Source organism: Rhea americana, unplaced genomic scaffold, assembly GCF_003343005.1.
Source record: "Rhea americana isolate MKP2758 unplaced genomic scaffold, rheAme1 scaffold_19, whole genome shotgun sequence".
In the NCBI taxonomy this organism is placed as follows: Eukaryota; Metazoa; Chordata; class Aves; order Rheiformes; family Rheidae; genus Rhea; species Rhea americana.
The window spans coordinates 4,952,531-4,966,282 of record NW_028186038.1 but is presented as its reverse complement, the minus strand read 5'-3'; the positions used below and the strand labels follow the sequence as shown (position 1 = coordinate 4,966,282).

The following is a 13,752-nucleotide window of genomic DNA, read 5'->3' as shown; positions in this document are numbered from 1 at the left end:
CACAGCCAGATTAAAAAACAATTTAACTGATGGCCACAAACAGAGCTTAGAGTTTGTCATGGCTACAAAGATATTCTGTCAGGGTATAAAAGCAATTAATCAGTATGCAGAAGGTATTGCCTGCCCCATAGAGATGCTAATTTTGTGACACTTTGGAAACTCATGTTCTACATTTTACTGTTCACACTAGATGGAAGCTAACCAGCCTCAGCTTGAGCTAATGAAATCAAAAGACTCTAGAATGTCGCATTTTTTTATACTCATGCAGTCTAATTTTGAGATCTTTAGTTTGTTTCTGTAAGTTTGACAACTACAATGTTGACCAAATATCATAAAACACCGTTGTCCTAAGACTGGAAAGTCACATTTATACAGACCCCTGTAGGCAGATTACCAACAGAAAATAAATGGCCTATCAGATTCCTGCTCAAGTGTTTTACAAAAATGACAAAAAGCAATTTTAAAGAAATTGTAGYGTAGCAGAACAAAGATCAAGTCTTTCAGTGTGTTACCGTTAATGTTTTTTGGTTTTTGATTTCCAGAGCACTATGCAGCCGGTTGGACCTATATGCATAGTTTATATGTAGTGGGTCTGTATTTAGACGGAATATTCTGCTATAGGTGTTAGCAGTAGCCCTTTGAAAGTATAGCTATTCTTCCCTAAGAAGAAGAACTTCTTACTCTAAGTTAGGAGCTRATATAGAAGTTGTTCCTGTTAAAAAGGAAAGAGCACTAAATAATACAGCAGTTTCAACAATTTGTAACCCACAAAATATTCTGGAGAAACAAGAAAAGCAGAACAACTACTGCCAATATTTTTCCATAGCCCTCTGTTTCAGAGGGCATTTTGCAGTCATTTTGTTTCAGAATCCTTCGAGAGGCTAAGCCACCTGGTTAAACATATTCCACTGCTGCTGTACAGAAAAGTACCACAGCAGTTAGATTCGCTGTTTCATTTCCCTCCGTCAGCGGTAAGAGCAGGGTGCTGTTGTGACTCACCTAGAGCAGAATCGCAGATGAGCTGCTGCGGATGGGCCGGGGCACAGCTGCACGCCTCTGCCAGCTCCTGCGTTCGGGGGGCCAGAAGCAGGAGCGCTGGGAAGAGCAGGGTCCCGAGCGCAGGGTTCATGCTGCCTCGAGCACAGCTAGCCCGTCAGCCGTGAGAAAACCCTTTCTTATTGCTGCTTCTCTAACTACACTTCTAAATAACTCTCTGATTTCTTCTGTGTGTGGCTCAGTTTCAACAGACTTGGATGGTTTAGAAAAGCCCTCTAATGCTCGGTCTGAGTATAGGCTTATGTTAACTGACTTCTAATTTCCCTGACATAAGACCCTCTTATTTATGGCCCTGACACTAACTCGTAACTCCGCCTTCCTTTAAGGAAAAAGCACATCATTGGTGCAAGTTCTTGTACCAGAAGAGAGGTAACCTTAGTAAGCATTGAGATGTTGCTCTTATGAGTCAGTATAACTATTAATAATCAGAAGCCTTTGCAAAAACATCTTTTGCAAGGATCTGAAGCTGATTTCATGATCTTCAGCAGAACAGAGACTGTATCTTTTTCTAGTAAATTTCCTTCCAGTCTGCATTTACAGTTCTGCTACCTTCTCTGTTTTGGTCAAGTAAACAAAACTATCCTTTTTTAAACTGTGTTTTCATTTGCAGTCCCTGATCTTCCCCTGCACTTCTGTGCATTTTCTTGAAATGATGTGCCTGTTTGCAGGCTGGACAGAACTTCATTCATGAAAAGGAAATGTTTCAATGCTTTATTTGTGAGCTTTGAACAATCAGTAATTACAAGGAATAATGAATTAAAAGCTGGAAAAAAGCCATTTTTAACTGCTTTGTCACAGATGTAATTTGAAATAAGGGAAAATACACCGCTTATATTATGTTGCAGGTACAGCTCTTACTCTGAATGCCCTGTTAATAAGTCTGAATCAACATAGATACCTATCTGCATTTTCCAGCTTATATTACATGTGAAACAGACATAAATTTGAAAGAGCTTGGAAATATTTTCGGCTTCAGATCCTTTGCTGCTATAACAATCTGGATATCTGTGCCACGTGCATACACTCTCCTTTTATGGAGAAATCCTTTCATAAAGGAGCAAGTTAAAGTGTGATTAGAGAGGGTAATAAAATACATAGGTAGACTGACATGGAGGGCAAAACTGCTTAAAGGATTACTTGTTTTGTTACTTCACAATTCAAGCTTGAGAAGTGAAAAATTCAATAAAATAAATTCAGCTACTTCAGTCAATACTTACAAAAATGTATTTTGCTGAGTTCTAGTGTATGTAAAGCAGCTGTTAAGTTTAGAGATGGATATGTTCCATAGCGCTGCTCTGATTTTCTTTTTTTTTTTTTTTTTTGGTTTGTCTGTTTAACAGAGTCTCTCTGTTAAAAACAAAGATGACTGTGCAGATACTCAGAATTATTAGAATTGAGTCTTAACTTTACAGTTTGGATCTAGATTCAAAACCAAACCAGGAACATTGTGTTAACATCCTAATTGTTGTATTATGTCCTAACTTAGTTCAAGTAGCAAAGTTTTGAGGGTTTTTTTTTTCCTTTTGGTCTGACATGTTGGCTTCAAATAAGAAGATTGGATCCAAGTCCAGGACTAATCGCTGAAAATAACCAGATTTATTAATATCAATGTACTTTTCCTTTCTTACCTGAAAGAAATACTTCTTTCAGGAGCTTTTCATGTGAGTGAAAAGATATAAGATTAANAAAAGAAAAGTGAGGCTGAAACCCTACCCAGGCAGTTCAAGCTACAAGAAGGTAGCGAAAAAACCCAAGGAGGTATTTTAATGGCCTCTGTGGTCAATAGTTCTAGGACTATTGATTTCAAAGTCTAACTTAAGGCAGTAGGAATGGAAAGTGATGAAGGAATTAATTGAGAGCCATTGATTTGTTTCAAGATGACATCATAYGGCTGCTGGCTTAGATGATTTAAATAGACCATTTTGATTACTGTCTCAGTAAAACTCAAATAATAACTAAATATGCTGGGCAAACAAGTCTTCTGTTGCATCAAGAAAGCCTATCTGTCTATATGGTGGGGAACTAAGGCACGTTTTGCCTAATATTGTCAAGAATAAGTATATCAGAAGTTAGTCTCTATGCCTTACAGACTCTTATATGCAGTTACACCACCCTAATGCTATATTTAATAAAATAYAYAACAAAATATAAAAATATTCTGTGATGTGTAAAAAATTCATTCACAACTATCTTGTAGACATAGTTAGGAATTAAATATGTAAAGCTTAGTTAATGTAAGCAAGAAATGTAAACACAGTAAAGCTAAATCTCAAATGGTAATTGTAAAAATATAATTTTTTTTAAATCACAATCTTATATAGTATTGCCTGCAGCTACTTTTGGAACAATGCAATTAGATTTTTAAGAGTCTTTCAAAGCCATCTGTACCTAGGTGGAACATTTAAAGTGTGGTTACACTTAGAGAGGTGAGTGGCTGTAAAAGACATTCCAGCTGTAGGTCTCTCTCRACCTAGGCAGGATTAGAAGGAATATGCTTGGAATATGCAATCAGCAGTGAGACCTTTCAGTGGTCATGTGTATTTCAGTGAAATCTGTAGCTGGAACAACAGGTCATAAAATAAAGAAGCCACAAAATAAAGGACCTGGCAGTTCTGGGGTACAGGGACTTGCCCATACTGTCAACTTCATCTTTAGTCCAAAGATAGTTATGTCTTTGGTCTTCTGTTTTCATTTAATATTACATCTGAAAATCTGTTTATATATAAAAACAATAGTTGGAAGCAGGACAATTCTTGAAATTGTAGTTRTTGTCTTGTCTTTTGGAGACTGAAGCTTTTTAGCTGATGGCACAAAGTCAGTATTTCACAATTTTTATATGGTTTTGAAAATACAGTTTCTTCCTCAAATAGTTTATTTTACCTGTAGCCAGTATAATAGATGTGAATAAGGTAGTTGAATTGAATAGTAATTGCAGGTGGCTGCAGTATTATCATCTTACCGCTTATTGGCAATTTTGGGGGAGTCAGTATGGCTTCTAAATATCTTACGTTAAGTCCAAATGTCATTTGAAAGGAGCTGGCTTTTCTAATTGGAAACTGTTTACATCCTAACATTTGAAAGGGGTCGTAATATGTCCCAAAAATCTCTGTACTCAGGAACATCCTCTCATAAATGCAGGAAAATGTATTTTAAGCCCAATTACCAGAGAAGCCAAATATCACCTTTAGCTCCTACTGATACCTGTATAGCATTTGGATACCTATTACCTCTTAACAGTATCACTAAGATCTTAGCTTCAAGCTGTACTGTGCTTTTTTCTACTGTGTATTGYTATAATTTTTCATTGTATCAAGAAAATTAAGTTCAGAGAGTTTAAAAAAAAACTCTAAACCTCAGCACTCATTCTCCCTTACAGTCTAGATTTTGACAGTGTAAAATATAAAGCTTATTAGTCCAAAAAGATAGAGAGATATTTCTTGCCCAAATTTTAAACAAAATAATGTTTTATCTTAAATAATAGCACAGAAATAGTAGCCAACATTTTATAAWTATATGCAAACTAAAGTAAAAGAAACACTTGGTCTTTTTACTATTTGTGCAGATGGACTGACAATACAGGGCCTCTTTCACTATGCTGTATGTTGTTATAATATGGCATTTCCTTTGGTTTGATAAATAAGCCATGATATCATAGCAAATTATGTCATAACTCTAATGAAGTGTGAAGCGTGAGTAGCAGCATTAAATGGTTCCTGCTCCTTAGTTATATTCTGATACAACTAATACGTGCCAATAAGGAATAGAAAACTTCATTTATCAAGGGACATTGTCACTGACTCCTTCAGTTCATCATTGACGCAGTAGAAAAAACACCTGGCACTTTCTCTTTTCTCTCTAGTTAAATCATCCAGTATYCACTCATTTCTGTTTTCTAGTGAAATATAAAAAATAAGGAGGATTGGGAATAATTCACTGTATTTATTGATGGGTACAGTATAGAAAGGAAGGAGGGCATGAAGCCTGGCTACAGTCAGATTTATAATGTCTTTTCAATGGGGCCTCTGATTTTGTATACAACTTCTTGTAATTCTAAAGGGGCTTTTGAGTTGCTGGTTGTCATGATCCTTATTAATTTTTAAAATCTAGCCTTAGTATTCTGGACAAAATAAATGGTCATTAATTATAATCATTTCTTTTTCTTCTAATGCCCCCTAGAGACCTGTATGAAAAATACTACATCTCCCACTATTAAATGTTACACGTGTGCAGAATCAGGTGGAGTGAGCCGCTGCTTCGCGTGAACTCCTGAGCCGAGTCGCGTAGTCTTTGCAATACTCTGCTCTCTTCCCTGGAGTTCCCGGGGGGAAAGGTAGCGAGGAAGGTGCATTAGCCTTAAAGTTGGCATGGGGAAAGGCAACACTGTCAGTTCGCTTCTGCTCTGTGCTTCTCATCTGTCCATTCCCCCTTCAGCCTGCTCTCTCATCTCACCTCTGTGCCTCTTGCCGCATTTCAGGAATATCCTGTGGATATTCCTCCAGGAACACTGACTCTTGCTGACCTGCACTGGAGCGGTCTCAGAGCACTGCTGTTTCTCTCTATACTGCACTTTCGCTAAGAGGCAGTGTTGGGCAGGTTACAGGGTACTGATCACGAGTATTTTGGGGGACAGCATTGAATTTGATACCTTGAGTTATGTCAAGGGGCTTGGAACTGGCTGCGTGGGGATTGCTCAGACAGCTTTTCCAAAGGCTCRCTATAAAGAAGAGAATAAGAACGTGCAGCAGAAAGCTTGCTGTCCCTTCCAGACGTCAGGCAGCTTGAATCTACGCAGTGTCTTTTGGTTAGACAGCTTGTTCTGTGTACATTAGCTCCTGACRGTTTACAGATTATGACTTTTTTTATCCACTGCTATCTTTTTCTCTGCAGTGTGGCAAAGGAATCTTATTTTAGAATGATTGCAGGCAGGATTCTCCTCACTGATAGTTTATCTGTCACTCTTCTGCTCTATTGGAGTTCTGGTATTCTCTCTAGTTTTCATTTTATGTTGTGTTTTTCCTAAAACTGCTTTCAATGTGCATAGTATAGCCACAGTATGCATYCCTTACAAAATTGCATAATTGTGTAGAAAAATCAAATTTAGAGTAGTATTTCACAAAATATATGAGCCTTTCATGGATTTTGAATTCCAGTACCTTTATATGTGCTATAGCCCACTTCAAAAGGGATGGTATTTATAGCTCTCACTTCCTAAGAGTAAAATAAAAAACGCATACTGTGTATGGTCATAGTAATTTGGGTAACTTTCTGATGATAAAATGTTGTTTTGTTTAAGAACGAGCAGTTTGCAAAATAATTGGCAGAATAATTTGAATGGATTGATTCTGATGTGCCAGAATCAAAATATAATTTGTATCTGCAAAGGTTTTTTCTTCTCAAGAATTTTTACTCAAGGATCTCTAGAAATTTGTGGGAACTGCTCTTTTTGATTCATTACTATTATACTTTATTCCCTGTTTTCTTGTTCATGACAATTTCTAATTTCACACTGTACAGGCACTAAAAATAAAGGAAAAAATATAAGGATTTTCTACCATCAAGTCACTTGTTTGTTGATTTAGATAACTATTGATTTAGATCACTATTCTGGTTCAGATTGTCCTTTTATAAGCTAAACTCATGTAAAAACTGGTGTTGATTTCAGTGAGTACCCAGAGACCCGTTCTTATGAGCTTGTAGTAATGGCAGAGGAGGGAACTGGGCACCAGGGGTGCCCAGGAGACCCAGCGTTGCGTCCTGCTGTTAATACCAGCAGGAGCTGGGCTGGCCCAGCCTTCCTGGGTGCCGGTCGGGATTGCAGTTTGTTTAAAAGCCATCTGAACTCTCTGCTTGGAATCAAGAAATCACAGTTGAGCTCTATTTCTCTCTCTTTGGTGACCATGCAAACTAATTAAATTTAAGCTCTTCTCTTTTCCTCCACTTCAGCTTTTAGATTTCTTTAGTGCCCATATTTCTAAAAAGATAATACAACCGTTTTAGACTCTCCTTGGGCTTGCCACTTGTGTAAAGTGAAGAGCAAATGTTCCTCAATACAGACAGAATTTAACACTTACTTTGTTCTCTCAAGGTACAAGACAGTGGAAAATCTGGCTCAGTTATTTCTGAWTTTTTCTTTCTGCTTGTTGAGAGTGAGAACGGCTTAAGTGATGTTTCTGCTTCACAATGAGAGGAGTATGTCGAGCTACCCCTGCTGGAGATAGAGTGCTTCTGCGTGTCTGCACCCCAACTTTTTATCTTGAGTGTATTTTCTTAAAACCAAATAGACCAGAGAAAGTACATCTTCTGGTTGTTTATTGATTTAGGACTCTTCCTGCCTGCTTCTGGGAAAAGAAGAAAATGAATAAAAAGCTACCTTCATTATTTCATTTTTAATTTCCTTTCCTCAAAGTAAGCAGAGCAAAATTAGATTTAGTCTGATGCATATTACACAAATAAATTACATGGAACTAGAGTGGTTAAATGAACTTTTCTTGGGGATTATTGGAAAGATAAATATTTAAACACTGAGTTTGAGGTAAGTCATGTTTAGAAAATCTTTCTTGTGTGTATGTGTTGCTTTTTTTTTTTTTTTCCCCCCTATTGTGGCTTCTCTAGACAGCTCAACATTGAGGATGTTAAAGCTTATGTGAATACTACCCTCAGAAAATCGTCTATTCTGTATTTTTTATTTTACTGGTAAATGGCTTTATTTTAGCAAATGATCTTTGCTTAGTTTTATTTTTATGTGAAGTTGATTACATTTTACAATATATCTTAACTACAAGAATTCAAGTTACATTTACAAGAATTAGAGTTACATCTCATAAAAAATACATTATGTAACTCTAAACGTTCTTTGAAATTACTTAAATTTCAAAAGAATTTATAAGCCTTTGAGCAGTTAATGTATGAAGCTCAAACTCTTAGGATTCGTCTTAAATTCATAAAGTAACAAAATCATAGGATGACACGGTAGTAAATCAGACTTGTAAACTTAAAATTTCTGAAAGGGAAAAGATAAGTATGGTTTACATTACATAAGGTAAAATGCGAACAGTAACACAGATCAAGACTGTACCTTCAGTGTACTGGTTAATTAAACAACCTCCATGTCAGTGACCTCCCTGTTGTGTTAGTATCTCAGATTGGTGTACTGGTTTCTGCAGTAGAAAGCATAATCAGATTTGTGAATCTTTAGGTGGCCAGGTTAATAAAATAAAGATTAATAAATAATGTGAGTAAAATGAAGGTAGATTCAGCTTACTTATCTTTGTATGCTCCTACTATGAAGAATCTTCAAAATTCAAACACTGATGCGGAGGAAATGGTAACAACCATTCACGCAATTGAAGTCGGTAAGAGAATAATGAAAGCAACTGAGCTGCTCAAATTTTCATGCTCACCCCACTTAGGAGAAGTGCTTCTGACTGTAAGGTAACTTAATTGTTACGAGGTGGCTTTCCTGCATGAATTTGTAGTGTGTGGAGTAAGTTGGTCAAACAACTGRCGTATCTGTAACGGTCAGAATTTAGCTAACAGCATCTCATTTTCAAGCCTTAAGCTGCTTAAGAGTAAATGAGCTTCATAACTAAAATAAATAATTGAAGTGCATTTAGTGACTGGTCATCATGTTCTATATAGAAAACTCTGTGCAGTGTTATCATGCAGAAAAACTGCCTGGTTTCATCATCTAGTTTCCTAAGTGTATGCATACGTTTGGGAATCTCTCTCTATATAGATGGGAATGGCATTCTAGTCATTGAACCTGCACAGAACTGGCTATATATGTGCTGTGATCTAAAAGTCAATCTTTAAATTAGACACTTCCTTCAAAATTTGTTACAGTAAAGCCATATCTTACCCTGAAACTAAGACTCTATTCGGGGTGGGGATGGGGGGGAGTGAAGAAAAGAAAAAAATCTTAGCATTTCTGACTAGGAGCTTTAGGTTTGGCTCAAGTTTGGAAAAGAATAAACAAAGCAGAAATAGGGTTGTAACAAGGGGGTGTCAGGTCTCTGATTGCTGCACAAATCCTAGAGTGAACCTACATTCACCAGGCTAACAGTGTTGCCAGCTGCCTCTGATTACAACATAAATTTTGTTTCTTTTTAAAGCACAAGTTATGTTTATTTTGTCAGGTTCATTGGAAGGACATGACTCTCCTTGTTACATTGAAGTAACAATTTTTTTTCTGCTGCTGCTGTTGCACTGGAAGTACATGTGCAGTACAAAATTTTCAGTATGAGAAAAAATCATATTGATGAATTCAAGGAGAAGAAGGACCAAGAAGCATTAATGCAGACTACTGACTCCACTTTTTATTTTTCATAGAAGTGCACTGAAAATATGGGTGGCAGATAAAGACAAAAAAAAAAAAAAAAATAGTGCAGAGCACAGTTCTTTGTGAGCACAACATTAATCAGATAAGTATTTATGAACTTTGTAGTTTTGTTAATGAACTGCTCGGAGTTGTAGCATCTTTTCTATAACAACATTTCAATTCAGGATTTCCATAGAGCAGGTTTTGTGGTGCTCTTTAAATGTCCCTAGTCTTCCCTCTCCCTGTTTCATTCGTTACTGCTTTCTGCCATCGCCATTGGAAAAACTGCTGCGTTTGTAAATGTTATCTTTTCTTCTTCCCAAGTTGCATGCCCAGCAGGATCTTCTTGCTTCTTTAGCACCTCCTACTGCACTGCAATTCCAAAATGATAATCCCAGCAATGTGAGCATCCTAGGCTTGATGGTTTTTGGTCTGTTGTATCTTGTGGGCTAATGGATACATCCAGACTTTTTGAATGATACTAATGAGTACTTGTATAAATATTCTGTATGTGACTAAAAAACTAAATCTTCCAGAAGAATATGATTTCCTTCCTTTTTCTAAATGAAAACTTTTATTTGTTGATTTCTAGCTGCCTAGGGTATGTTTAGTTTTGTTTTCATTACTTTTAGAATTTTTAGACCAGYTAGACACAATTATACCTTATTTGAGCTGTTTTTCAAAGTAGCTTCTAAATCTGCCCCAAACTGTATTACGTTCTTTCCACAGTTAGCTATCTGCCACGATGTATCTCCAGATTTGAGGCCTGGAGCTTTCAAAACTTTTTTGTCGCTGAATGGGTTTTTGGAAGCTRTGCTTTTGAATGCTTAGCTGATGTGTCAACAGCAGTTCTCTCAGTTCTTGCTTGTTCTTTTTGAGCATATATCATTTGGTGTGCCTTTTTTACCACTTTAACTTGGGAATCTTATCTTCTAGCAAAACAAAAGACTATATGGCAGTATTTTCTGAAATTAGTTGAACTTTCAGCATTTCCCTATTCAGTCAGTGTAATCATCAGTAAGTGGGATCAGAAGAGAAGTTAGGCCAGCCCTGAGTCCTTTATGAAAACACCATACGTTGTACTGAATATATCTTGACATTTTGGAAGAGCAATACAGTATTAGGTTGCAGATTTTAGGCGTTTAAAATACTGACCAGTAACTAATGATTTGAACCTAACTTATGTTCAAACCTAATTTGTTAATCATCCTAGCAACATGGAAAAGGAGTGTTTGAAATACTAACTTACATGAGCAGAAGAGTAAAAATCCCAAACATTTCAAGCCTTAATGAAGAAGATTTGATAACTTACTGCTCCCCACGCCAACAGTTTCAAAAAGCTTTGTGGTCTCAAGCTGGCTAATCCAATAGATGTCATGACCTGAGCTGAGACTTGATGACATGAGAAACTTGCTTCTGTGGTGTATTTCAAAACTATTTGCTTTGAATGCATGCTTGCCTTCATTAGTCTTTGTTCAGCGTTTTGAGAATGTTGGATCAAATTTTTCACAGGTTTTAGAAACTCAAGCAGTGTAACTCCAGTTTAGGATAGTTCTTCATCTGTTGTAAATCTAGTTTCATTACAACTATAATCATTGCCTGTCAGTAGTATGGGAAGCCAAAAGAGCGAAAGGAAAATAATGTACGTTATGAATTTATTCTGTACCGTCTTTGCTCTTACGGAACCAGTACAAATAACTCTGGTGACAAATTAATTGAAAAGCCATGACTGTGAGGCTCGTTGAGGGATTACTGTCCATATTATTATCAGTAATGTAAAAGAATTCAAGCATACTACAGCTGCTGCAACTGATTTAAAAATATAAGCCTTATACAGGGGCCTCCAGTATGCCTGGAGAGCCGGTGGAGTCCAGATCTCAGAGCACTTAGAAGCTCCACCAGTGAAACTGCAGTGTGAGCCAGTTGGTCAGGTGCCCTAGATCTGTGGAGTTGAAAGATCAAATCTAGTCATTTTAGAAAAATGACTCCTCTGAGGACTAGGTCAACTAACTTCAAATGCATTCATGTAAAAAGAAAGAAAAAAGAATTAGGCTCATTACAGAATCAGTTTTAGTGACATGCATACATCATTAAGAGAATTATTTTCAACTGCATTGCCTTGAAAATGATAAAATAAACTGTAGATATGTAAGATGATGTAATAACAAATAGTTAAGCATCATCCAAATGAAAGAAGAATACTAACACRTAGTTACTTGGATATGGAAGAGATAGCTATGTTATTAAAACATGGAAGATTTTCTTCAGATAGGATATTACAGTCACATTTTAAACTCATAAATGCTGTAATATTTCCATTATGAATTAATCACTTCTATCATTGAATCCCTCATTCTCTTTTGTCCTTGAACCCTTCAGCGTAGTAGTTAACCAAGACTGGGTTAGACCTCTGCCACATAGGCAGGTGGCTGTTTTGCCAAGAGGTTTTAGAGTTGTGATACTCATTAAGACTAACATCAAACATGAATGAGCTCTCAGTTTGAAGGTGCCCTGTGCTAACAGTTATTAGATTTGTCTGGACATTAAGTATACAAATTCAATTCTTGCTATTAATAAATGACAGAAACTCTTATAATGAGTCATTTCAGAAAGGAAAACTTCAGTGCTAAATGTTTCTCAGTTTGAAATTTAGGAATATAGACTTCTCTTATCTAGATTCTAAAAGGATTCTGCCTCAGAAGATTTTTTACTCCTTCCTTTTATCTGCCCAACATAATATACCTTTTACTCTCTGAGGGAACATGTCTTCAAGTTCACAGATCAAAATAGTACCAGACTTGAGCCAGGCAACTTACTCTGAGTTAAGCTTCCTTTGAAATGAAACTCTGCATGTATTATAAAATAACAATGTGAGAAGTTAAAACTGCTGAAATGAAAGCATATAGACTGAATACATCTTCTGTAAGTTTTAGGAGCTGATAAAATACTCAGTGACATTATTTTGAATAAACGAAGATACCGTATTAGCAAACATCAGTTATAAAAATCTAAACTGCTTTTTAGAAAAGATTCCCACAAAGAGCCGTGACAGTTTCTCCAGTTGCTACTATTTTTTTAATCAGTCTTTTCAGTATATTCCCATGTACATAGATGATATTTACACTTTTATTATTACAGGTATATGCAAGGGTTCATGCAGCATAGTTCTCAAACATACAGTTTCTGTTGCTGTTCTTGAAATTCTCTTTTGAAAATTTTCTCTTAGTTTTCAGTTGTCCACAGTAGAATTTGTACTCTCCTGGATTTAAGAAAACCTTTGAAAAAACAAAGCAAGATTACTGTAAAACAACCTTTTCTCCTTCAACTATACATTGCAAAGAAAACATGCAGTCAGTAGTATCAGCACTGTTTAAAGCATATCCGTTCATATTTGCTAGATCTTCTTTGAAAGTCTCTCTCTCCAAAGTAACTGTAATGTAAATTAAAAGAAAGTCCAAGGAGACTGAGTTTTAGTGTTAGCAGCACAGTTGTGTCATACCTGATGTCTACGCGTGTGTGTTTTGTGGAGAACAGAAATTAGCACAAAAGAAAGACTGAGAGGAGATGGAGGAAGGACTCAAATCATTTATGGTTTTTGTAATCTTAGTGAGCAATTTCAGTTTTTATTACCGCTTGACAGAACAGAAGCATGCACAACGGAAAGCGAGAAGTGGTGGAGCCACTGCACAAGGGCCTGCGTACGGTGCCCCCAAAAAAAGGTGGCAAAGTAAGGTAAAAGGAGGGACACAGGAAAGGCTGGTCAGAAACCAAAAAAAGTACAATTTCACCAGCCCTGGATTCATGGGCCTGCCATAATAATAGATATAAACGAGAGAAGCACTGGGATATGTTAATATTTCTCTGCCTTCTATGCTACCGCATTTTTGTCTGTTTGATTTCTGAAATGCAGTATTCGGTGTCKTCTTCCCCTGCGGCCACCGCTGCTCTTTGTCTGTACTGGGATGTGGTATACCACAGGAAATCTTGATACTGGACTCCAGAGCAAAGTGAACCCTATAGCCTTAACTGATGTTAGTGCATTTTTCTAAGGGAGAAAGCAAAGGGTTTCTTACACACATCAGTATATRCATACATACGTATGTACGCGTGTGTGTTTGTAAGTTAACGCTTGTTCCTGTGGTTCACAAAGGATTCCAGAGCTGTGGACTCACAGGAAAATATGTGGTCCTCTTAATTACAGGAGTGCCATTTGTACTGCTATAGTTAGAGGCCTGCCAGCATTTCCATTAAAACCCCCCTTTCAGTGGTTTATAGTTCGGTCATAAAAATGTGCTGCTGTCCTTATGAAGCTTGAGTCGGGCAATGATTTGTTTCTCTCCTCCCCCCCTCCCACCTCAGACCAGAAAAAGAAAAAGCTG

At 36.9% G+C, this 13,752-nt stretch overlaps 2 protein-coding genes across 2 annotated transcripts in view; one reads left to right on the top strand and one right to left on the bottom strand.

Annotated features, from left to right (window-relative positions):
• The window catches only part of TIMP4 (TIMP metallopeptidase inhibitor 4), a 24,017-nt gene extending 22,707 nt beyond the window's left edge, over positions 1-1,310 (bottom strand). Inside the window, exon 1 of the mRNA XM_085302440.1 lies at positions 1,000-1,310. Within this exon, the coding sequence (XP_085158566.1) occupies positions 1,000-1,129 (130 nt within the window). The 5' untranslated portion in view covers positions 1,130-1,310. The remainder of the gene's footprint in view (positions 1-999) is intronic.
• SYN2 (synapsin II) overlaps positions 1-13,752 on the top strand; it is a 183,131-nt gene that overhangs the window by 117,124 nt on the left and 52,255 nt on the right. The window lies entirely within an intron of this gene.